This window comes from Portunus trituberculatus, chromosome 1 (genome assembly GCF_017591435.1).
Source record: "Portunus trituberculatus isolate SZX2019 chromosome 1, ASM1759143v1, whole genome shotgun sequence".
NCBI classification, from domain to species: domain Eukaryota; kingdom Metazoa; phylum Arthropoda; class Malacostraca; order Decapoda; family Portunidae; genus Portunus; species Portunus trituberculatus.
In genome coordinates, this window is record NC_059255.1 from 6,169,789 (window position 1) to 6,196,112 (window position 26,324).

The 26,324-nt window shown below is 41.6% G+C and overlaps 1 protein-coding gene across 2 annotated transcripts; it reads right to left on the bottom strand.

Annotated features, from left to right (window-relative positions):
• Nucleotides 1–2,908: 2,908 nt before the first annotated feature.
• LOC123520521 (cytochrome P450 9e2-like) lies at nucleotides 2,909–25,161 on the bottom strand. Of its 2 annotated transcripts, XM_045282884.1 has the most exons (10): nucleotides 20,866–25,161; nucleotides 19,523–19,708; nucleotides 18,926–19,028; nucleotides 17,676–17,825; nucleotides 16,919–17,072; nucleotides 15,744–15,965; nucleotides 11,417–11,537; nucleotides 10,536–10,666; nucleotides 8,510–8,677; nucleotides 2,909–3,661 (listed from the first exon to the last, which is right to left on the bottom strand). In XM_045282884.1, exons 1-9 carry the CDS (start codon nucleotides 21,213–21,215, stop codon nucleotides 8,511–8,513), a joined length of 1,584 nt encoding a protein of 527 aa, XP_045138819.1. In that variant the 5' UTR covers nucleotides 21,216–25,161; the 3' UTR covers nucleotides 2,909–3,661; nucleotide 8,510. The 2 variants fall into 2 exon arrangements, with proteins under 2 accessions (XP_045138819.1, XP_045138904.1); XM_045282969.1 differs by lacking the exons at nucleotides 2,909–3,661; nucleotides 20,866–25,161 and adding an exon at nucleotides 20,590–20,642 and having other exon boundaries at nucleotides 5,971–8,677.
• Between the last annotated feature and the right edge of the window lie 1,163 nt (nucleotides 25,162–26,324).

The following is a 26,324-nucleotide window of genomic DNA, read 5'->3' on the forward strand; positions in this document are numbered from 1 at the left end:
TGTTTATGCTATGAGATTATTTAGTACATTTTTATAAGTCTCAATAATGTTCTGAATAACTGAGAATTGCATAACAAAATAGAAAACCAGTACATTTTAGGATACATAATGCCTAGATTATATAAAACCCACACAACAAAACAACAAATGCAGGTGTAATTGTCTAATAGGTACCAGTAGACCACAAGGGAGCTTAAGCCAGGACAACCCACAACCTGCCACACACATACGAACACACTACCAACACCAACGTCCTACACAGCAAGTCCAGCATCATTTTGAACTTTTTAGATCAAGCACAACATTTACTATCATTTTTTTATTTACATTTGACATTTCAGCTTTGATGGTTCAGTGTGATATGTTTTAAAAGGTCGCCTCAGTTGGAGTTTGCATAGTGTTGGAAGGGATTTTAGGTTACATAGGGTTAGGTTAGGTGAGGTTGGGTTGGGTTGGATTAGGTAAGGTTAGGTTGGGATGACATTAGACTGCGTTGAATTGGGTTAGGTTAGGTAAGGTTTGATAGGGTAAGGTTAGACTGGGTTGGGATAAGATTTGGGAATGTTAGGTAAGGTTAGGTTAGGTTAGGTTAGGGAGGGTAAGGTTAGACTGGGTTGGGAAAGGATTTGGGTATGTTAGGTAAGGTTAGGTAAATCTGGACAGTGGTGATCAAGACAGGTAACTCGGACTTAAAAACATTCCACTTCTGGACAAATTTCTTTAATGCTTTTTGTTTATATTTTGTTGTGTTTTTATTTAAGACTGATACCTGACAAACACAACCACTGCCACTGTTCTTGTTACACCCAAAAAAAACCAGTGTGTTTGTATACCAATATAACCTGCCAAACAACCGCTGTCCTTGTTACACCCAAAAGAGAAGAACCAGTGTGTGTTTGTATACCGAGATTGACTGACAAACAACCACCACTGTCCTTGTTACACCCAAAAGAACCAGAGTGTGTTTGTATACATTTCACTGCCAAACAACCACCACTGTCCTTGTTGCAGCCTGACCCTTACAAACCCCCCATGGAAGACAAGTTGTGTGGGGAAGTACAAGATAACAACAACACATCACAAACAACAACAACAATAACAACCAACAATGCCCTACCAGCTTCTGTATTTCCAACTTCCTGTAACTTCATTTAAAAAAACATTTCAAGACATCTTTTTTCCCTCTTTTTCTGGGCTAACAAATTTGCAACACCACAGAAGCCACCACAGCACACAGGACAGCCACACAGCCACAGAAAGACACTATGCCACCACCGCCACTGGACACAAGCCACCTCACAATCTACTACTACCACGCTACTGCACTGCGACTTATAGAAATGTTTGGTCTATTACATTCTTTTGTGCTGTATAAGTGTGTGCAGAAAATTACGTTAGGTTAGGCTGGGTTGAATTAGGGTTTGGATAATATTAGAAAGGTTTTTAGGTTATGTAGGGTTGGGTTAGGTTAGGTAAGGTTTGATGGAGTAATGTTTGGCTGGGTTAGAGTAAAATTATGTTGGTTTGAGCTGAGTTAGATGAGGTACGGTTATGTTAGATTATGCTAGGTTTCATAATGTCAGTTACAGTTACGTTAGACAAGACAGAAAGCATTTAACATTCAGTTCGTTGTGAGAGAAGCCACAGGTTAAAACTCAGACACAAACACAGGACTGAGACACGTTCTTAGACACTGCAATCCCTCGTCATGTCTCTTCAAGGCCAAATGGGTGACTATAAACACTCCCATGCACTTTCCTCCCACTCCCACACACCCTGAACCAAACACCCATAGACACATACTCCCATGCGCTTTTTCTCCCACTTCCATACACCCTGAACCAATCACCCATAGACACACCCATACACTCCCAGCCTGCCAGAAACCACAATTGGAGACACAGGCCCTTAAGAACACTGCCATACACCTCCATAGATACTACACTTCCAAACACCCTGAACCAATCACCCATAGACACACACATACACTCCCAGCCTCTTAGAAACCACAATGAGGGATGCAGGAACCCTAAGAACACTGCCATACACCCCCATAGGTATTTCACTTTCACATATAACTGAACGAAAGCTTTAGAAACTTCCAGCCACTTCCAGAAACAGACATAAACAGGGAAGAGTAATGGTAAAGTGAATGTCTAGCAAAGGATATGTCGGTGAGTGTGTGGAGCTCCTGAATACTGCCTGTGTGAGAGATGGTGTGCGTCTAAGCCAACACCACTAAGCTACCACTAACCTTACTTATGATCTATAGTCTGTACTCTAAAAATGACTCCTGGATTTCAAACACATTGTAGCTTATAACGTAATTGATTTGATATGAATAATCTTTGTTTTCTATAGATTAATGCATTTATTACAAGGATAGCTCATGGTTTGCCTCAAGATCTGACAGCCACGCATTCCCAGATCCAGGCGCCACTTTAGAGTAGACAGACTATAGTGTTTGTATAAATGTTTGTCGCCCTCGCCAGCCTACCTATGCACTGGGTGGGCCGCACTAGCACTAACAGTCTTGGGTAAGTGACTGTCTAACTATATCTATGAGCCTCTTACTGTACAGCTCCTGTTAACTAGAGATTCAAATATTCTATCCCAGTCTTCCTTCATAGAGTGGAGTGCCTGAGGAAATAACTGTACATTTCAATAGTAGTTTTGCCTGCACTTGACTTGGCCATTAACCCCTTCAGTAGCATGATGTGTTTCCATGTTCATTCTGGTGACTATTTGGTGAGTTTATACAGATTCAGAAACTTATGTGGGGGGTTAAAATAGTGAAGACTGTGGCCATTGATCTTCTGACCTCCATACATGCTTCCTAATGTAAATAAAATGGTCTAATGGTACACAAATCTCAAGGTACAAATGTGTCCCTGTATTGAAGGAGGTAAAATAGTGCAGACTGTGGCCATTAATCTCATGACCTCCATAGATGCTTCCTAATGTCAATAAAATGGCCTAACCATACACAAATCTCAAGGTAAAAATGTGTCCCAGTACTGAAGGGGTTAAAGTGGCACTGCTAATCTAGACCTGCATAATGCGTACAGATTTGGCATTAACCCTTTCACCGTCACTTGGCACACTGCCAAGGTGAAGCAGTTTTGGTTGGTTTTCAGATCTGACATTCCCTGGGACACTCAAACCCACACCCAGGAGCCAATTTAAAATACACTGACTATGGTAAAAGGTCAGTTGAAAAGACACAAAAGAAAATAGGTGAAGAAAGCAAGGGCGACTTATCAAACACATCCAGTCTTTAAACTCGGGAAAACTGCAAAATATAAGCCTTTTTATCGCTAACTCTCTCGATGTTTATAGACACTTCGCTGACTGTTCTGTGTCATGGTGAAAGGGTTAATGCGCCACCAAAAAACACTAGAAAATAAAGTGTTACTGGTGTTGTTGCCACTAAGACCATGCAAACACCAGTAGCAGGAGGTACTAGTCAGGGTTACTGTACCAACGCCAACACCAGCAACCAACACACTACCTCTCCCTTGCCTTAAATACCTCTCGTAGACCAGACTTGACTCACACACACCCTGGAACATCATGACCAGCAGGAGGGACATCTCGGACCAGTACAAGCCACAGGGAACATTATTTCAGCCCATTACAAGGCAGGCAACATCATCTCAGCCTGGTACAAGACAGAGAACATTTTTTAGCCTGGCACATGACACAGGGATCAATACAAGACAGGGCACATCATTTCAGTTCAGTACAAGGCAGGGAACATCATTTGAGCCTAGTACAATGCGGAGAATGTCATTTTAGCCTGGTATAAAACACAGGGAACATTTTTACCTGGTACAAGACATGGCAACATCATTTAAACCCGGTGCGACATTATTTTAGACCAGTACAAGCCAGGGAACATCATTTCAGCCCCAATACAAGACCAGGGACATCATATCAGCCTCAATAATCAATAGGGAACATCATCTTAGCCCCAGTACACAATATGGAACATTATCTCAGTCCCAGCACACAAAAAGGGATCATCATAATCAACCCAATACAAAATACAGGTAACATTGCCCCAGTACCAGACAGGGAACATCATTTCAGCCCCTTTCAGTCCCCCAGTACAAGACAGAACATTTTCAGTCCAGTACAAGACAGGGAACATGATCTCTGACCCCATTTAAGTCACAGGGAACATCATTTCAGCCCCTTTTAGCCCCAGTACAAGACAGAGAACATTTTCAACCCAGTACCAGACAGGGAACATCATTTCAACCCATTTCAATCCCAGTACAAGACATAAAACATCATCTTAGCCCCAGTACACAAGAGGGAACATCATTAATTTCAGCCCCTTTTAGCCCCAGTATAAGAGAGAACATTTTCAGCCCCATACCAGACAAGGAACATCATTTCAGCCCCTTTCAGTCCCAGTACAAGACAGGAAACATCATCTCAACCTCAGTACACAACAGGGAACATCATTTCACTCCAATACAAGCCACAGGGAACATTTTAGCCTGGTACAAGTCATCTCTACACCAGTAACTCTTACAGACATACTCAGAAATGCCTTGCTCTTTCACCATGACAATTTTTCAAGTCCCCGCAGACAACTAGCAAGGTTTTCAAGAGTTTCTCCTTATGATCAACTAGAAATCTTGCTAATCCATCACCAGAACCATGAAAATACCCTTAAAAACATGAGTATCTTCAACTGGAGCCTTTGGAAATGGTCGTCGTGAGAGCAAAGTGTTTCGGAACTTGGGTCTTTGTACCAGTTGAGCCTTCCCTTCACAAACAAACACAAACACACATACCAGTACTCCACCACCTACTCTTGCACTGGTACAGCCACTCCTGTACCTCCTAGAACCTCCTGTACCAGTGTAACTTAGCGATGATACACTACATCCTCTTAAACGCAACATTATGACCTAAATCCAAGCCGTCCTAACACTGGTACGACCTCTCCTGTACCTCCTAGAACGTCCTGTACTAGTGTGACTTAGCAACGAGACACCACATCCTATTAAACACAATATTATGACCCAAATCCGAGCCATCCTAACGCTGGTACAGCCTCTCCTGTACCAATGTGACTTAGCAACGACACTACATCCTCTTAAACACCGCGTAACGACCCAAATCCGAGCCGTCCTAACACTACGTAATTCTAAGTGACGAGATGAGATGCATAACCCTAACACTACCTTACTCTAGGGACACACCACTAACAGTCGACGATATAATTGCATAGTACAAGAAACTACGACTCCTCTCCTTTGCATAGATGACTGCACATGCACGCTACTTCAGAGGGGGTGGCACTGCAGGGGGGTCAAGCGAGGCAGAGAACTAACCATACAGACATGCTACTGTTTGTCTTGATTCTGAAATATTGTCGTTCTTGTGTGCTCTGAAGGATGAATGGATGAGTGGAGAGAAGAAAGAATGAATAAGGAAAAGAAAGAAATAGTGAAAGGAAATAGATAAACGTGGATAAAAATGAGCAAAAAGAAAAGAAAGAAGAAAGAGTGTAAGGAAATAGAGATAAACGTGGATGAGAATGAGCGAAAGGAAAAGAAGGGAGGATGAATAAGGAAAAGAAAGAAGAGTGAAAGGAAATAGATGAAAGTGGATGAGAATGAGCAAAAGGAAAAGAGAAAATAATGAAATAAAGAAAAAAGAATAAAAAAACACAAAAAGAGAGGAAAAAGAAAGAAAAATTAGAAAAACACAATTTTGACATTACTGAACCAAAACAAAACAAGAAAAAAGGAAGAGAAAAAAAGAAAAAGAGAAAAAAAAGAAAAGAAAAAAAACAGATGAGAAAGAGAAAGAAAAAAAAGCAAAAGAAATTACCGAATCAAAACAAAACAAGAAAAAAAAAGGAAAAGAGAAAATATAAACAAGAAAGAAAAGAAAAAACAGAAGATGAGAAAGAGAAAGAAAAACAAACAACACAATTCCAAACCAACACAAACAGAAGTCACTAAATGCCCCGCAACACCCCACCCTGCCCCACCTTGCCCCGCCCGCCTTGCCCCTTCTCTGATTACACTGGGCCCCACACCACACATGCAGAGGACCAGCTGGGCCCTGCGGCACTTGAGCTATGTGGTGTGACAGAATGGTAATGTGTGGTGTGTGGTGTGTGGTGGTGCTTTGATACAACACTCTTAGCACACTCAACACACTCAAAATGCACTCGACACACTCAACACTAAACACACTCGACTAGGAGAATTAATTTGTATAATGTAATGAAAGGTGTGTGGTGTGTGGTGTGTGGTGGTGCTTTGATACAACACTCTAATCACACTCTCAACACACTCAACACACTCGACTAGGAAAATTAATCTGCATAAGGTGATGTGTGGTGTGTGGTGATGCTTTAAAACAACACTCAAGACACACACACACACACAGACGTTGAACAATTAATAAATGAGAAAATGAAGTTAACACAAATATATAAACTTAAACACATTTAACAATAAGTAAACAGAAAGAAAAAAAAATAGAAGCTAACATAACTGAACACACAAACACACACACACACACAAAACAACAACAAAACAATCCATATGTTGCCAAAACACCCAAAAACAACAAAACAAAAGCCAGAACACTCAAACAACACTCATACACTCCCCAACAAGGCAGAGTCTGAGCCACACACACAATGACAACACTGCACACTGCCACCATCATTACCATCACTATCACTACTACTAATATTACAGTTTATATGCCTCTATTAAAAAACGCCTTTCTCTCTCAATATGACAATTTTCCAAGGCCGCAGAGACAACTAGCTGGGTTTTGAAGACAGTTTCTCCTTATAACAAACTAGAAATCCTGCCAATCTATCACCAGAACCATCAAAATACCCTTAAAAACATGAGTAGAGACAACCAGCCGAGTTTTGAAGACAGTTCCTCCTTTTAATAAACTAGAAATATTGCCAATCTATCACCAGAACCATAGAAACACATTAAAAACACAAGGATCTTCAACTGGAGCCTTTGGAAAGCAGTGATGGTGAGAGAGTAAAGCGTTTCAGAATGGGCCATAGTGAAGGGGTAACTCGAGTGTGTCCATTGCTACACTCAATACTAGGAGAGAGGGCGGACATGCTTAAATAATGCCTATATATTTGAACGCCTAACTTACTACGCTAAGATTTGTATAAAACTGTGTGACGTCAGTACAGCGCCCTACACTACAGCTAGACTCTTTGTGCAGGCTTCATATTATGCTTCGGTCCACACACTCTTGCCTGGTTCAGTGTTCCGAGTGTTGCCTCCCGCACTGCATCCCTGTATCACTGTATCACTTCAAGAGATTAATAGGGAAAGGTTTATGTATCAGGTAACCTTCCATTTTGTGTGTCAGCTAATCTTTCATTGCCTCCTGCACTGTATCACTTCAGGGAATCAGTATAGAAAGGTTTATGTATCAGCTAACCTTTCATTTTGTGTGTCAGCTAACCTTTCGTTGAGTTTGCTAAGTGTCTGAAGGTTCTATGACACTTTTTAACACAATTCTGCTGCTACAGATGACACAGATAGCAAATTGGGAAAGCTTTATGTGTCACCTTACCTTCCATTGAGTTTAGAAGTGTCTCGAGTTTCAGTGACACTCTCTAACACAATTTTGCTGTTGTTAGTGTGTCACAGATAGCAGGGAATGTTGAGAGGACAAACTGAGAAAGCTTTATGTGTCAGCTAATCTTCTAGTGAGTTTGTGTGTCAATTGTATCCTTTCAATACATTTAGATGTGTCTGAAGATTCTGTGACACTCCCTAACACATATTAGTGTGTCACAGATAGCAGGAAATGTTGAGAGGGCAAACTGAGAAAGCTTCATGTGTCAGCTAACCTTTCATTATGTTTGCTAAGTGTCTCAAGTTCCTGTGACACTTTTTAACACATATTTACTGCTATTAGTGTGTCACAGATAGCAGGGAATGTTGAGAGGGCAAATTGAAAAAAGCTTTATGTGTCAGCTAACCTTCCATTATATTTGCTAAGTGTCTCAAGTTCCTGTGACACTTTTTAACACATATTTACTGCTAATGATGTGTCACAGATAGCAGGGAATGTTGAGAGGACAAATTGAGAAAGCTTTGTGTGTCAGCTAATCTTGCAGTGAGTTTGTGTGTCAATGTATCCTTTCATTGAGTTAAGTTAGTGTCTGAAGGTTCCATGACACTTCTAAGATAACATTTCTGCTCTCTATGTCACCTCAGTGCTAGAGATGACAGAGTAAAGGCAGAGGAAAGGCTGTACATCACTCATTAACTCTGCCACGTCACCTTAGCGTTTCACTGCTTCTGTGTCACCCAAACCACTTGTCTACTCGTTCACTACACAAACACATGACATTTAACGACACTTCACCAAGATTCATGTCACAGCAGGTAAATAATCTCTTGCAAAACGACATAACCAAGGCTCAAATCTGCATACACACCCATATAGACCCACACAGACCCAAAAAACACCCACAGACCTTAACAGCGCTTGGCCAGTCTGACCCACACGCCATCCTGTGCCTTCAGGAGACCACTACGGCGCTCTAGGGCGATAGGAACCTGGGTCTTCTTGCTGGGGATAAAGGCGAACTCCTGCAGAAGGCACACAGCAGCGATCTTGGCCTCCATTAGCGCGAATCTCATCCCTGCAAGGCGTTAAATGAAATGAAGGTGAAACAGATATGGGAAGGGAAAATATGAAAACTAAGATGACGAAAGGGAAAAATGGAGAAAATAATAGTCTGAGATGCAGCAGAGAATGGAAAAAAGGTATGGAGATGTAAAATAAAGTAAAGAAAAGTTAAATAAAGCCATGAAGTCAGTGTGAGATGGAATAGAGAAGGAAAGATGTGAAGAATGGGGAAAAATAGAGATAATAATAGTGTCAGATGCAGTGAAGGGAAAAAAAGGTAGGGAAAGAGAAAATAAAGCTGAAAAATGTTGAAATAAAGGTAACTCGATTTACACGATAGATGCGTTCCAAGAGGCATTACGTACAGGCAACCCCTACTTAACAAAGGTTCACACAACGAAATTTCGCTACACCGAAGGTTTAATTTTACTACCATCTGCTCTGTGTAATATCTGCAGGAAAAACAAGTTATATCGAACAGACAGTTTGGGTTCAGGACAGGAAAGTCATGTGTCTCAAACTTACTAAGTTTCAACTCAAGAGTAATAGAAGGACTGGAGAGCAGAGACAGATGGATGGACATGTTAAACTTTGATATAAAAATGGCTTTTGATAAAGTCCCTCATTGCAGATTACTTTGGAAATTACAGAGCATAGGAGGACTGAGAGGAACTTTGTTAGATTGGATAAGGGATTATTTGAAGGACAGAGAGATGAGAACTGTGATCAGAGATACATACTCATCTTGGAATAAAATAACAAGTGGAGTGCCACAAGGGTCAGCGTTACATTCCAAGTATATGTAAATGACATCCAGAATGGGGTGACCAGTTATGTCAATTTGTTTGCTGATGATGCAAAATTGCTAAGAGTAATCAAGACTCAAGATGACTGTTTGCTGCTGCAGGAAGATAAAAACTAAATTTATGAGTGGAGTAAGAAGTGGAAGTTAGAATTCAATGCCAAGAAATGTCACATAATGGAACTAGGAAAGAGTAAGAGAAGACTGGTATGGAACCATTTGATGGGAGAGGAACAAATAATGAAGACTAAAGAGGAAAGAGATCTGGGAGTTGTTATACAAGAAACTCTGAGCCCTGATAAACACATAAGATATTTGGATCATCATATGAAATGGTGACTAATATAAGAGTGGCATTTCAGTACTTGGACAAAGATAAGAAGAAAAAATTATTACGAGCATGATAAGTCCACAGTTGGAATATGCAGCAGTGGTGTGGTCGCCAAGCTTGAAAAAGGATATCAGAACATTAGAATGGATCCAGAAGATTGGTACAAAGATGGTGCCAGAACTAAAGGACCTCACATATGAAGAGCAGCTAAAGGAAATGGGACTGCCAACCTTACAAAATAGAAGAGAACGAGGAGACCTAATAACAATGTATAAATTAGTAAATGGCATTGAAAAGATAGACAAGGAAGACCTGGTGCTGGTGACTGAAGAAGATGGAAAGACAAGAGGACATGTAAAGATCAGGATGAGGCAGTGTGTGAAGGATGTTAGAAAATACAGAACAGTGGAAAAGTGGAATGCATTGAGTGGTGAAGTTGTTACACCACATAATGTGCACAACTTTAGGGAAAAATTGGATAAATGGAGACAGGACACTATGAGCCCCACTCCAGCCCTGTACAATACAACTAGGTAAATGTAACTCAGTAAAAGCGCGCACACACACACACACACACACACACACACACTCAAAAAAAATAAAAAAGAAGAAAAAATAAAGGAAAAAAAATTGAAAAACTGCAAAAAATCTCTCTCATTTTAAAAAACTAAAAAGATGAAAAAGATGCTAAGAAAAGGAAAAGAGCATAGCAACTCTCTCTCTCTCTCTCTCTCTCACCTATACAGTTCCTGGGGCCGTTTCCGAAGGGCAGGTACGCCATCGGGGAGCGCGTTGCCTTGTTTTCCGGGGAGAAACGCTCGGGGTCAAACTTGCTTGGGTTCGGGTAGTGTTCAGGGTCACGGTGGATGCTGTGGGGGAAGTCAGGGTGAGTCAGTCGGGTGTAGGAGTGGGTGGAGGGGTGAAGGAGTGGGTGAGTTGGGTGGAGGGGGGTGTAGTCTTCCCCTCTTACATAAAAAAAGAAAAAACCAGTGGATGTGTTGGGTGTACAAGTGTAAAGATGAAGTGAGTGGGTGTATAGATGGGTGAGCAGGTGTATGGGTGGGTGAGCAGGTGTATGGGTGGGTAATAAGGTGTAGGAGTAGGTGAAGAGGAGTACGAGTGGGTGAGTTAGGTATACAAGTGGATAAGTAGTGTATATGGGTGTGTTGAGTGGAAGCATGAGTGAGTGGGTGTATCTGTGTGTGTGTGTGTGTGTGTGGGTGTGTGGTGTATGGGTGTGGGGTGTATGGATGGGTGGATCAATGGGCAGGTGGGTGTAAATAAGTGCATATAAAAGTCAATGGTGCTGTTATGTGCATTTGTGTGGGTGACGAGACTCAGTGTGTAGAAATGGGTAGAATTGTTGATAGTCTCTCTCTCTCTCTCTCTCTCTCTCTCTCTCTCTCTCTCTCTCTCTCTCTCTCTCTCTCTCTCAGCCATCGTTTCTCTCTCTCTCTCTCAGCCATCTCTCTCTCTCTCTCTCTCTCTCTCTCTCATTGTCTTCCTCTTCCGCTCTTTCAAGTCACCCATCCTTCCTCTTCCTCCTTCTCTCTCTTAGTCACCCATCCTCTCTCTCTCTGTCTCTCTCTCAATCACCCATCACCTCCTCACTGCCTCACCTATAGATGGATATGATAACCTTGAGTCCAGCTGGCAGGGTGACGTCGGTGCCTGGCAGTGTGTAGTCCTTGGTCACTGTGCGGTCTACCCGAGGCGCTGGTGGGTACAGTCGCAGTGTTTCTGTTAAATAGAGTGAGTGTTTAGTGAGGCCTTTGGTGGATATCCTGTTTCTGTTAGAGGGACGTCTATATTCTGGAACATTTCCATGCCACATCTTCACTGTTTTCAAAGGGGTCTAGTTGAAATGATGGGTTTTTAAGGGTGTTTCTGTGATTCTAGTGACATGTTAACAAGTTTTCTGCATTATCAAAGGGGTCTAGTTGAAGTGATGGGTTTTTAAGGGTGTTTCTGTGGTTCTAGTGACATGTTAACAAGTTTTCTGCATTATCAAAGGGTCTAGTTGAGTGATGGGTTTTTAAGGGTGTTTCTGTGGTTCTAGTGACATGTTAACAAGTTTTCTGCATTATCAAAGGGGTCTAGTTGAAGTGATGGGTTTTTAAGGGTGTTTCTGTGGTTCTAGTGACATGTTAACAAGTTTTCTGCATTATCAAAGGGTCTAGTTGAAGTGATGGGTTTTAAGGGTGTTTCTGTGGTTCTAGTGACATGTTAACAAGTTTTCTGCATTATCAAAGGGTCTAGTTGAAGTGATGGGTTTTTAAGGGTGTTTCTGTGGTTCTAGTGACATGTTAACAAGTTTTCTGCATTATCAAACGGGTCTAGTTGAAGTGATGGGTTTTTAAGGGTGTTTCTGTGGTTCTAGTAACATGTTAACAAGTTTTCTGCATTATCAAAGGGGTCTAGTTGAAGTGATGGGTTTTTAAGGGTGTTTCTGTGGTTCTAGTGACATGTTAACAAGTTTTCTGCATTATCAAAGGGTCTAGTTGAAGTGATGGGTTTTTAAGGGTGTTTCTGTGGTTCTAGTGACATGTTAACAAGTTTTCTGCATTATCAAAGGGGTCTAGTTGAAGTGACACAGGTTTTTAAGGGTGTTTCTGTGGTTCTAGTGGCATGTTAACAAGTTTTCTGCATTACCAACAGGACAAGTACTCTTAATAACTCAACTAATTGTCTCTATAGCCTTTAAAATGGTTGCAGTGAGTGAGGGAAGTGTTTCTGAACATGCCACTGAGAGATTTGAGTGAAGTCTTACGTGGATACAGCCTAAATGCTTCCGTTAAAGAAAAAAATGAAGTAAAAGATAATAAAAATGATGTGGAAGGAAAAATAAAGTAGAAAATAAAGAAAGAGATACGTAAATGGAATAAAAGGGTTTAGTGACGTGTTTTGTGGTAAAGAGAGAGTTTAGTGAGGTTTAGTGACGTCGTGTTTGTCTTAAAGATTTGGTGCTCTAGTGATATTGCTGTGTGTTGGTGAGGGTTTAGAAAGATGTGTGTGTGTGTTTAAGGTTTTAGTGATATTATTGTATGTTTTTAGTGGTGTTTTAATGGTTCTGGTGATATTATTTTGGTTTTCATGGGTTTTCAAATGACGTACTCTAGGAAAATGTCAAAAATTATATGGGTACTCTTGAAAAATGGCACAAGTTATATAGGTACTCTTGAAAAAATGGTGAAGATTATGTACGTGTGAAAAATGCCAAATATTTACTAAGCTTTCAAATTATAAAAGAAAATGGCCAATATTTAGTGAGATTTCCAGTGATGTAGTCTCAAAAATGGCAAATACTTTCTCCTGTTAACAGTCGAGATGTGAAAAATATCCTTGAAAATCTCATTAACTTTGCTACAGCTTCCGAACTTAACCAAACACTAGAACCACAAAAACACTCTTGAAAGCCCCAACACCACCACTAGAAACTACAACACACCACACAACACGGACAACTTTTACTACAGCTTCCAAACTAGAAACTAGAAACTACAGAACACCACACAACCCTGAGACACACCTGCAAACACCACACACCACTGAGAACACACCTGCAAACACCACACAACACTGAGACACACCTGCAAACACCACACAACACTGAGACACATCTGCAAACACCACACAGCACTGAGACACACCTGCAAACACCACACGGCACTCAGACACACCTGCAAACACCACACAGCACTGAGAACACACCTGCAAACACCACACAGCACTGAGACACACCTGCAAACACCACACAGCACTGAGACACACCTGCAAACACCACACAGCACTGAGAACACACCTGCAAACACCACACAGCACTGAGAACACACCTGCAAACACCACACAGCACTGAGACACACCTGCAAACACCACACACCACTCAGACACACCTGCAAACACCACACAGCACTGAGAACACACCTGCAAACACCACACAGCACTGAGAACACACCTGCAAACACCACACAACACTGAGACACATCTGCAAACACCACACAGCATTGAGACACATCTGCAAACACCACACACCACTGAGACACACCTGCAAACACCACACAGCACTCAGACACACCTGCAAACACCACACACCACTGAGACACACCTGCAAACACCACACAGCAATGAGACACACCTGCAAACACCACACAGCACTGAGAACACACCTGCAAACACCACACACCACTGAGAACACACCTGCAAACACCACACAGCACTGAGACACACCTGCAAACACCACACAGCACTGAGAACACACCTGCAAACACCACACAGCACTGAGACACACCTGCAAACACCACACACCACTGAGACACACCTGCAAACACCACACAGCAATGAGACACACCTGCAAACACCACACAGCACTAAGAACACACCTGCAAACACCACACACCACTGAGAACACACCTGTAAACACCACACAGCACTGAGACACACCTGCAAACACCACACAGCACTGAGAACACACCTGCAAACACCACACAGCACTGAAACACACCTGCAAACACCACACAGCACTGAGAACACACCTGCAAACACCACACAGTAATGAGAACACACCTGCAAACACCACACAGCACTGAGACACACCTGCAAACACCACACAACACTGAGACACACCTGCAAACACCACACAGCACTGAGACACACTTGCAAACACCACACAGCACTGAGAACACACCTGCAAACACCACACAGCACTGAGAACACACCTGCAAACACCACACAGCACTGAGACACACCTGCAAACACCACACAGCACTGAGACACACCTGCAAACACCACACAGCCCTGAGACACCTGCAAACACCACACAGCACTGAGACACACCTGCAAACACCACACACCACTGAGAACACACCTGCAAACACCACACACCACTGAGAACACACCTGCAAACACCACACAGCACTGAGACACACCTGCAAACACCACACAGCACTGAGACACACCTGCAAACACCACACAGCACTGAGACACACCTGCAAACACCACACAGCACTGAGACACACCTGCAAACACCACACAGCACTCAGACACACCTGCAAACACCACACAGCACTGAGAACACACCTGCAAACACCACACAGCACTGAGACACACCTGCAAACACCACACAGCACTCAGACACACCTGCAAACACCACACAGCACTGAGAACACCTGCAAACACCACACAGCACTGAGACTCACCTGCAAACACCACACAGCACTGAGACACACCTGCAAACACCACACAGCACTGAGACACACCTGCAAACACCACACAGCACTGAGACACACCTGCAAACACCACACAGCACTGAGACACACCTGCAAACACCACACAGCACTGAGACACACCTGCAAACACCACACAGCACTGAGACACACCTGCAAACACCACACAGCACTGAGACACACCTGCAAACACCACACAGCACTGAGACACACCTGCAAACACCACACAGCACTGAGACACACCTGCAAACACCACACAGCACTGAGACACACCTGCAAACACCACACAGCACTGAGACACACCTGCAAACACCACACAGCACTGAGACACACCTGCAAACACCACACAGCACTGAGACACACCTGCAAACACCACACAGCACTGAGAACACACCTGCAAACACCACACAGCACTGAGAACACACCTGCAAACACCACACAGCACTGAGACACACCTGCAAACACCACACAACACTGAGACACACCTGCAAACACCACACAGCACTGAGACACACCTGCAAACACCACACAGCACTGAGACACACCTGCAAACACCACACAGCACTGAGACACACCTGCAAACACCACACAGCACTGAGACACACCTGCAAACACCACAACACTGAGACACACCTGCAAACACCACACAACACTGAGACACACCTGCAAACACCACACAGCACTGAGACACACCTGCAAACACCACACAGCACTGAGAACACACCTGCAAACACCATATCCAGGTAATTCATTTCCGAGATGGCCTCATATGTTATTTCCCCATTGTGGCGCTCCAACACCTGGTCAATCTCCGCCATACACCGCTGCTGTATGTCCGGGTGTAGCGCCAGGCAGTAGGAGAGGAAGCTGAGGGTGGTGGCGGTGGTGTCATAGCCAGCGATATAGAACAGAACGCACTGGGACGTAATCACCAAATCTGTTAACACTGGGAGAAAGAGAGGAAGACTGGTTAAGTGGTGGTGGTGGTGGTGTTGTGGTGTTTGCTGTGTTAAAAGTGTGAGAAAGGTTAGGTTAAGTTTGGTTTGGTCTGGTTAGGTTAAGAGGTGTTGCATTGGTGGTGTTGTGGTGTTAGCTGTGTTAAAAGTGTGAGAAAGGTTAGGTTAAGTTTGGTTTGATCTGGTTAAGTGGTGTTGCATTGGTGGTGTTGTGGTGTTAGGTGTGTTAAAAGTGTGAGAAAGGTTTAGTTAGGTTAGGTTAGGTGGTGTAACAGTGTCAGATCTGCTAAAACTGTAATAAAAGTCATGTTAGGTTAGGCAAGATTTCCAGTTTGTTAAAAGGTGAAACTGTCTTCAAAACCTGGCTTGTTGTCTCTTTGGCCTTGGAAAACTATCATGGTGAGAGAAAGCATTTAAACAAACAAGATTTCCAGTTTACTAAAAGGAGAAATAGTCTTCAAAAACTGGCTAGGCATCTCTGTGGCCTTGGAAAATTGTCACAGTGAGAGGGGAAGGCGTCACTGTTTTCCAAAGGCTCTAATTAAAGATACTTGTGTTTTTAAGGGTGTTTTTATGGTTCTGGTGATAGATTGGCAAGATTTCTAGTTCATTATTAGGAGAAACTATCTTCAAAACCTGGCTAGTCATCTCTGTGAGCTTGGAAAACCATCTTGGTGAGAAAGGAAGGCATTTCTGAATACATCTGTAATAACTTGATTGGTGATCTTGCTGGCAGAGTGACTAATGGAGGAGCAGCTCTTGTTGTTACTGGTGAGGTGAGGTGAGGTGAGATGAGGTTAAGTTAGGTTAGATGGGGTCTGTGTGCCTGTGGTGAGACTTGGTGACCTTGCCAGCATTGTGACTGTTGGAGGGGGAGCTCTTGTTGTTATTGGTGAGGTTATGTTAGGTTAGATGGGTCTGTGTGGCTGTGGTGAGATTTTACCTTGATTGGTGACCTTGCCAGCATTGTGACTATTGGAGGGGCAGCTCTTGTTGTTATTGGTGAGTTCCTGCAGCTGTGCGTCCAGGAGCAGCTGCAGGAAGTCGCTGCGTCGAAGGTTATTCTCCTGACGGTATTGCATTGTGTCCCTCACCACCTGGGAGTGAGGGCAAGGCATTGTGGGAGGTGCTCTGGTGGCTATACTGATCTTATGTGTGTGTGTGTGTGTGTGTGTGTGTGTGTGTGTGTGTGTGTGTGTGTGTTATGTGGGTAGTTTTAAGGTTCTAGTGATGTTTTAAATGGTGTTTTTAATGGTTCTAGTGATATTAATGGGGTTTTCAAGGGTGTTTTTAATGGGCAAGGCATTGTGGGAGGCACTCTAGTGGTTTGGGTATATACTAGAGACTCATAAGGCAAATATTTCCATTATTTCATTGATTGATTTATGTTTTTATGAGACGAACAATGAACGAAACGTCTTGAAAAATGGAAATTGTATGAAAGGGGAAATAAAACTGTCTTGAAAAATAATGTTAGAGGAAGTGAAATCTCTCTCTCTCTCTCTCTCTCTCTCTCTCTCTCTCTCTCTCTCTCTCTTTCATCCATCCACAACATTCCACACAGCTCTACCAAACACACACACCTACCACTTCACCCACCCTTCTCCCATCCTCTGTCACTCCTCACCCTGCCACCCCACCACCTCCTCACCCTGTCACCCCCTTCCTTGTGCCCTCTCATCATCCCTCACCCCCCTTACCTTAGAGAAAAAGTAGATAGGAGTTCGGTCGATGAAATTCAGATGGAGACGCTTGGCAATATGAGGCTTGAGGAACTGGAGGAAAATAAAAGGACGCTTCCACTTCGCCGCCGGGGTGAAGAAACGTGCAGCAGCAGCAGAAAACTCATTCTGGGGTGACGGGGGAAGAAAAAATGGTTCGGGTGACTTTGGGGTGACAGATGGTGAATTTTTGGGTGATAGTTACAGTGATGGATTGGGGCGGTGAGGAACGACTGGGGTGACAGATTGAGGTGATGGCTTTGGGGTGACATTAGGGGTGATGAGTGGCAAATTTTGGGTGATGTGTTAGGGTGATGGATTAGCCAGGGTGATGAGGAAAGACTGGGGTGACAGATTGGGGTGACTTTTGGGGTGATAGTTGATAGTGATGTATTGGGGAAGTGAGGAAAGATTCGGGTGACAGATTAAGGTGACAGATTGGGGTGATGGCTTTGGGGTGACATTAGGGTGATAGGTGACAAATTTTGGGTGATGTGTTAGGGTGACAGTTGGGGTGATGGCTTGGGGGTAACTTTGGGGTGATGGGTGATGAATTTGGGGTGATGTGTTAGGGTGATAATTATGGTGATGAGGAACAACTGGGGTGAAAAATTAAGGTGATCATTAGACCATTTTATTGACATTAGGAAGGGTCTATGGAGGGCAGAAGATTAATGGCCACAGTCTTCACTATTCTAACCCCTTCAGTACTGGGACACATTTTTACCTTGAGATTTGTGTACCATTAGACCATTTTATTGACATTAGGAATGGTCTATGGAGGGCAGAAGATTAATGGCCACAGTCTTCACTATTCTAACCCCTTCAGTACTGGGACACATTTTTACCATTAGATTTGTGTACCATTAGACCATTTTATTGACATTAGCAAGGGTCTATGGAGGGCAGAAGATTAATGGCCACAGTCTTCACTATTTTAACCCCTTCAGTACTGGGACACATTTTTACCTTGAGATTTGTGTACCATTAGACCATTTTATTGACATTAGGAAGGATCTATGGAGGGCAGAAGATTAATGGCCACAGTCTTCACTATTTCAACCCCCCACATGAGTTTCTGAAGCTGTAGAAAATCACCAAATAGTTAGAATGAATATAGAAACACGTCATGCTACTGAAGGGGGTTAACTGTGAGAAGAGAGAGAAAATTAAGAGTGACAAGTGTGAGAGACAGACTGAATACTGCCTGAAGAATTGCCACAGCTTACCTCAGTATTGTTAAGAGTGTCGCTGCTCACCCCAAAGGCTATGCTAGCGATCGTGTCCATGGTAAACATTCCATACACATCCTTCATCTCAAACACCGACGTCCTGAAACACACGCACACACACACATATACAGTAGTAGTGGTAGTGGTGGTGGTGGTGGTAATAGTAGTAGTAGTAGTAGTAGTAGTAAATAAATGAAAAAAAGGGTGCTTCTGATGTTAATAATGTAGAAATGTTGTTAATCTGTCACTAGAACCACAAAAACACAATTAAATATCCTTCCTCACTCTTTCACTCTCTCACAGTCTCCTCACTCTTCCTCATAAGCTCTCTCACTCTCTCTCTCTCTCTCTCTCTCTCTCTCTCTCTCTCTCTCTCTGTCTGTCTCCCTCACCCTTTTTCCAGCTTTGCACTCCTTCACTCTCTCTCTCACTCTCACTTCTCTCTCTCTCTCTCTGTGTGTGTGTGTCTGTCTCCCTCACTCTTTTTCCAGCTTTTGCACTCTCTCACTTTCTCACTCTCTCTCACCCTCACCCTTTTTCCAGCTTTCACACTCCTTCACTCTCTCTCTCTCTCTCTCTCTCTGTCTGTCTCACCCTTTCTCCAGCTCCTTGTTGAAATAGGTCACCAGGTTCTTGGCACAGTCCTTCACCAGTTGCAGGGTTTGTTTCACCTTTCCCGAGCTAAAAGTTGGTGTCATCACGGACCGCACTGCCTTCCACGTGGCTCCCTTCAGTCCCAGCAACATATGGTCCATCACTGGCTCATTGAAGGTCACAAAGCTGGCCCAGGGGAAAAATAAAGGATAAATAAAGCAGGAAAGTGAATAAAAAGAGGGAGAGAAGAGAAGAGAGTCTGTTGATGGTGAAGGAGGAAGAGAGTAGCAGGAGGAAGAGGAGGAGGAAAGACAAGGACAAGATGACAAGAAGAGAACAAAGAAAGGAAAAATGATAAAGAAAGTAGTAACGTGAATGAAAAGAGGGAGAGAGGAGAAGGGGAAGAGAGAGGAAGAGGGTAAGAAGAGGAGGAAGGATAAGACAAGACGACTAATAGAAGAGAACAAGATGACAAAGAAAAACAAGAAAATAAAAAGGATGAAGGAAGTAGTACAGTGAATGAAAAGAGATAGAGAAGAGAAGGAGAATGTCAATTAATGGTGAAGAAAGAGGAAGAGGGTGGTAGGAGGAGGAATAAGAGAACAAGATGACAAGAAGAGGACATAAAGAAGAGAAGAACAAGAAAATGAAAAATAAAAGAGAAGAAAAGAAATATTGAAAGGAACAAGAAAATTAAAAATAAAATGGAGGAAGAAGAGAAAAGAAATTGAAAAAAACAAAATAAAAAATAAAAGAGAGAAAGAGAAGACAAATTGAAGGGAACAAAACACACCCACAAACACACCCAAACACTCAATCTTACCCATGATCGGTGAAATGATCAAAATCCTTCACCATAACATGTTTGAGTAGCTGGAGGTCAGCCACACACACCCAAACACACACACAAACAAAACGCACACACAAACACACAAAACTCCCAACAAAACACACAAAACAAACACTCACAAACAACAAAAACACAAACAAACACTTAAAAAACACTCCCAAACATATCAAAACACCCCAGAACACCCAAAACACCCCACAAACACACCCAAACTTACCTACGATCGGTGAAATGGTCAAAATCCTTCACCATAAAGTGCTTGAGTACCTGGATATAGATACACCCAACACACACACACACACACAGTACACAAACACACAAAAACACCCAAACACACACAAGACAAACACTCACAAACAACAAAACACCTAAAAAACACTGTTAAACATATCAAAACACCCCAAAACATCCCCAGAATACCCCAAAACACCCCCAGAATACCCCAAAACACCCCAGAATACCCAAAACACCCCACAAACACACCCAAACTTACCTACGATCGGTGAAATGGTCAAAATCCTTCACCATAACGTGTTTGAGTAGCTGGAGGTCACCCACCATGAGACAGGGCTTGGTAAACTCATAGTACCCACACATTCTCCTTCCTCCATGCCTCTCGTACATCTCCTGGTCAAACTCTGACATGGACATAGATGCCCTTACTCTCGGATACATGTTTCCGAGTATCCACAACGGCTTGGGTCCAGGTACGCCACGGCTCTCCCAGAAACTGTAGGTCTTGTGGAGGTACAGAGCAGCAAGGCAGAGGATGACTGTCAGAGGGACCACAGCAGGAAACGCCCACAACGTCTCCAGGAGTGCTGTGGCGGTGTGGCACAGCATGGTGGTGGTTGTGGTGGTGGTTTAAAGGGTGGTTTAAGGTGTTTTGAGGATTTTTGGGGTGTTTAGGGGTAGTTTTGGTGTGTTTTGGTGTGTTTTAAAAGTGTTTTGTGGTAATTTTAGGTATTTTGGGTATTTGAGGATAGTTTTGGTGTGTTTTGGGTGTTTTGGGATGTTTGGGTGTGTTTTAAGTGTTTTAGGGTGTTTTGGGGTATTTGGGAATATTTTGGAATCGTTTTGGTGTGTTTTGGGGTGTTTTGGGGTGTTTGAGTATGTTTTTAGATTGTTTTTAGGGTGTTTTTGGGTGTTTGGGAATATTTTGGACTGTTTTAAGGATATTTGGGGATAATTTGTGAGTGTTTTGCTGTGGTTTGGTGTGTTTTTAGGGTGTTTTTGGGTGTTTGGGAATATCTTGGTGTTTTTGTGTGTTTTAAGGATGTTTTTACGATGTTTGGCAATATTTGAGGGCGTTTGGATATATTTTGGAGTGTTTGACAATGTTTTTTGGTTGTTTGGTAGTGTTTCAGGGTGTTTAGAAGTATTTAAGGGTGTTTTTGGAATGTTTTGGGGTGTTTAAGTGTATGTGGTAATGTTTTAAGGATGCTTTTCTATGTTTAAGGAAGTTTTAGGGTGTTTGGTAAAGTTTCAGGGTGTTTAGCAATGTTTTAAGGGTGTTTTTTGTGATTTTTAAGGGTTTTTTCAATGTTTTGGGATATTTAAGAGTGTGGTAATGTTTTAAGGGTATTTTTCAATGTTTAAAGATATTTCAGAATGTTTGGCAATGTTTTTAGAGTGTTCTAGTGTGTTTGGTAATGTATTAAGGGTGTTCTAGTGTGTGTGGCAATGTTTTAAGGGTATTTCTCAATATTTAAAGGTGTCTTTCAATATTTTACGCAGTTTTGGGGGTTCGTCAGCTGGTTTCTATTGGCACACCAGCTAAAATAGTACTGTCGTGTATTTGGTATCGCTTCCTTGGGTTTCTAAGTAGTAGTAGTAGTAGTAGTAGTAGTAGTAGTAGTAGTAGTTTAAAGTCTACTTATATTTTGACTAGTAGGCTCAGATCACAAGGTATACAGGTACTAGTGTGTCTAAGGGTGAGCTAAGGGTGAGCTAAGGGTGTCGGGTTACAGTAAGGGTGAGGTTCAGGCACTATACGTCTAGAAAACCACCGTAATTTACCCAACCAGAGATTTTTTACGAGTACAGGTGAATGTTGCCAAGTGTATTGTTTGCTGTGTTTACGGTAAGCTTGTGTTTAGTCTTTGCTTCTCTCTCTGTCTCTCTGCGTTCTCTGTCTCTATCTCTATCAATGCATTTTCTCTTATTCTCTCTGTTTCTCTATTTTTCTTTTTATTCTCTTTCTAATTATACCTGCTTTCTCTCTCTCTATCTGTGCATTTTTCTCTTATTTTCTCTCTTTCTCTGTTTTTCTCTTTATTCTCTCTTTCTCTCTCTGTTTTTCTTTTATTCTCTCTCTTTCTCTCTTTAATTATGGCTACTTCTATTCTCTTTCTCTCTGTCTCTCTATCTGTGCATTTTTCTCTTATTCTCTGTTTTTTTTTATTGTTTCTCTCTCTATTTGTGTTTTTTCAATGTTTTTCTCTATATTTGTGTTTATTCTCTCCTTTCGTTTCTCTACATCTATGCTTTTATCTCTGATTCTCTTTCTGTCTCTCTTTGCATATCTCTTGTATTCTCTATATCTCTCTATTTATGTTTTCTCTCATTCTTTCTCTGTCTCTATATATATATTTTCTTTTTATCTCCAAAAATGCTTAGCTCTCAAATAAGCTTCCATGTATTCAAAGGTTCTTTCAGCCAAATCTTAGTTTTTCTCAGTCTCTTTCAATTCAAATTAGTAAATATCTCTTTCTTTCCCTTTTCCTTCCTATTCTCTCAAAAACCTTCAATTTTCATATACCCTTTAACAAAATCTAAACTTCCTTCACCCTTTTTCAATTCAATTTTTACCTTCACAAACTTCTAATCTCAAACTAGTGAATATTAAGCGTCTTTCTAATATTTGTGGTACTTTTCAAAACCTCAAAATCTTTTCTTTACGCTTCAATCAAATTCAAGCTTCTCCAAACCTCTTTCAGTTCAATATATTCACTTTACAAGCTTCTAAACTCAAAACTAGTGAATGTAAAGCCTTTTTCTAATATCTGTTGTACTTTTCAAAATCTCCAACTTTCATATAAGCTTCTATCAAATTTAAGCTTCTCCCAATTTCTTTCACTTCAATATATTCACTTTATGAACTTCTAAACTCAAAACTAGAAATATTTGGTCTTTTTTTTGTATCTAAAGTACTTCTCAAAACCTCAAAATCTTTCCTGTAATCTTAAACAAATCTAAGTCTCTCTCGACCTCTTTTAATTCAATATTTTCCCTTCACAAACTTCTAAACTCAAAACTAGTGAATATTTAGCTTTTTTCTTATATTTGCAGTATTTTTCAAACGTCAAAAGCTTTCCTATCACCTTCAATCAAATCTAAGTCTCTCTTGACCTCCTTTAGTTCAATATATTCCCTTTACAAACTTCTAAACTAGTGAATATTACTTTTTTTATTCTATTTTCCCCTTGACAAGCTTCAATCCTTTCCTTCATACCTCATCACAATTCTCAGCTACAAATCTACTTCACCTTTCTCCCTCCTTTTTCCTCTTTTCTAAATCTTACTATAAATTTTCCTATCCCTTTTCAACACACAGGTACGTTTCTGAATCTTTCCCTTCTTTTTCCTGTTTCTAAATCTTTCTGTACCTTTTCCTCTGCCTTTTCAACACACAGGTACCTTTTTTAACCTAACCTAACCTTTCCTGACCTTTCAATGATACATACACACACATACGCACACATAAACATATACACACACCTTTATGACTTTAAATATTGACAAATATTTAAGCTCTTTTTCCTTACTTCCTGACCTTGTCTTGCTTCTAGGCAGTGAGAAAAATACTTTTTAATCTTTTCTGACCTTATGACCTTAAAAATCAACACATACAAGTTTTTTTTCTGAACTTTTAAGCTTTTTCCCTCACTTCCTGACCTTATTTTCCTTCCAGACAGAGAAAAATGCTTCTTTGACCTTTTCTGATCTTATGACCTTAAAAAATGAAGACATACAAGTTTTTCTGACCTTGAAGCTTTCTCTCTTCACTCCCTGACCTTATCTTGGCTCCAGACAGTGAGAAAGATACTAATTTGACCTTTTCTGAACTTATGACTTTAAAAATTCAACACGCACAAGTTTTCTGACCTTTTAAGTTTCCTCTCTTCACTTCCTGGCCTTATCTTGGCTCTAGACAGTGAGAAAGATACTAATTTGAGCTTTTCTGAACTTATGACTTTAAAAGCTCACACAAACAGCTTTTCTGACCTTTAAAAGCTTTCTCACCTCACTCTCTGACCTTACCTTGGCTCAGAACAGTGAGAAAGATATTATTATGATCTTTTCTGAGCTTATGACCTTAAAAATTCAACTCAAACAACTTCCTCTGACCTTTAAAGCTTTCTCTCCTCACTTCCTGACCTTATTTTGGCTCCAGACAGTGAGAAAAATGTTATTATGACCTTTTCTGAACTTATGACCTTAAAAATTCAACTCAAACAACAACTTCTGACCTTTTTAAGCTTTCTCTCTTCACTCCCTGACCTTATCTTGGCTCCAGACAGTGGGAAAGGTCCTCCGAGACACCCCAAGTAGGCAGTGACACCTGGGACACCTTTATGTACAGATCGACGAGTTTTTTTGGCACTGAGGCACTGTGTTATAGAAATAGAGGCACTCACACTCTTATTGGTGGCACAGAAGAGGCAGGGGAAGGTAGTGGTGGTGGTGGTGGTGGTGTAAAGAAGGTTATGGTGGTGTTGGGTGTGGTGTTAGTGTCCTGTGGGTATGTTTTGGTGTGTTTTTGGTGTGTTTTGGGTGTTTTGGTGTGTTTTTGAGTGTTTTGGTGTGTTTTGGTGTGTTTTTGAGTGTTTTTGGTGTGTTTTTTAGTGTTTTAAGTGTGTTTTTAGTGTGTTGTGGTGTGTTTGGGGTTTTGGTGTGTGTTTGTGTTTTGAGTGTGTTTGGGTGTGTTTTGATGGGTTTTGGTATGTTTGGGAGTGTTTTTGGTGTGTTATGAAGTGTTTTGATGTATTTTGATATGTTATGGTGTGTATGTGGTGTGTTGGTTGAGTTCTATTGTATTGTGAGAATTCCTGGTATATTTAGGAATGGTCTGGAATGTTTAAGGAAGTTAGGAATGCTTTGGGTGCATTCCCAGATATTCCAAGATGTTTTTGTGTGTTTGGTAATGTTTTTAAGAGTGTTTTAGTGCATTTGGGGATGTTTTGGGGATGTTTTGCAATATTTTAGGGGTGTTTGGGGTGTTTTCAGGATGTTTGGTAATGTTTGTGTGTGTTTTAGTGTGTTTGGGGGATGTTTGGTGTCTTTTTGGGGTGTTTGAGAATGTTTTGAGTGTGTTTACTAATGTTTGGGTGTTTGGGGATGTTTGGCAATGTTTTGGGTGTGTTTGTGTGTTTTAAGAATGTTTGACAATGTTTTGGTAATGCCTTGGATATTTAATAATGTGTCTGGCAATGTTTAAGTGTGTTTGGGTGTGTTTTAGAGTGTTTTAGCTGTGTTTGGGTGTGTTTTGGAGTGTTTTTGCTGTGTTTGAGTGTGTTTTAGTGTTTTTGCTGTGTTTGAGTGTGTTTTGGTATGTTTTAAATGTGTTTTGGTGTATTTTTGTGTTTTTGCTGTGTTTGAGTGTGTTTGGGTGTGTCTTAGCTGTTAAGTGAGTTTTGGTGTGTTTTGAGTGTTTTTGCTGTGTTTAAGTGTGTTTTAATGTGATTTCAAGTGTTTTTTGTTTGAGTGTGTTTTGAGTGTTTTCCCTGTGTTTGAGTGTGTTTTGAGTGTTTTTACTGTGTTTGAGTGTGATTTGCTGTGTTTGAGTGTGTTTTGGTGTGTTTTTGAGTGTGTTTTGGTGTGTTTTTGAGTGTGTTTGGCTGCAGTGTGGGTTCAGAGAGTGGGGTGGTGGGGTGTGTGTGGAAGCAAGGTCACCCGAGAGGTTTGTTTGGGTTGCAGTGGAGGAGGAAAGGGGAACAATGAATGGGAGGG

Bases quoted from the DNA above. Each gene is read 5' to 3' on its own strand.
- LOC123520521 (XM_045282884.1), bottom strand. From the start codon at position 21,215: ATGCTGTGCCACACCGCCACAGCACTCCTGGAGACGTTGTGGGCGTTT. The intron at 10,667-11,416 runs GTGAGGCAGTGA...CTTCCCCCACAG, and splicing joins GTTATCATATCCATCTATAG to CATCCACCGTGACCCTGAAC. The intron at 8,678-10,535 runs GTGAGAGAGAGA...AACGCCTTGCAG, and splicing joins CGGCCCCAGGAACTGTATAG to GGATGAGATTCGCGCTAATG.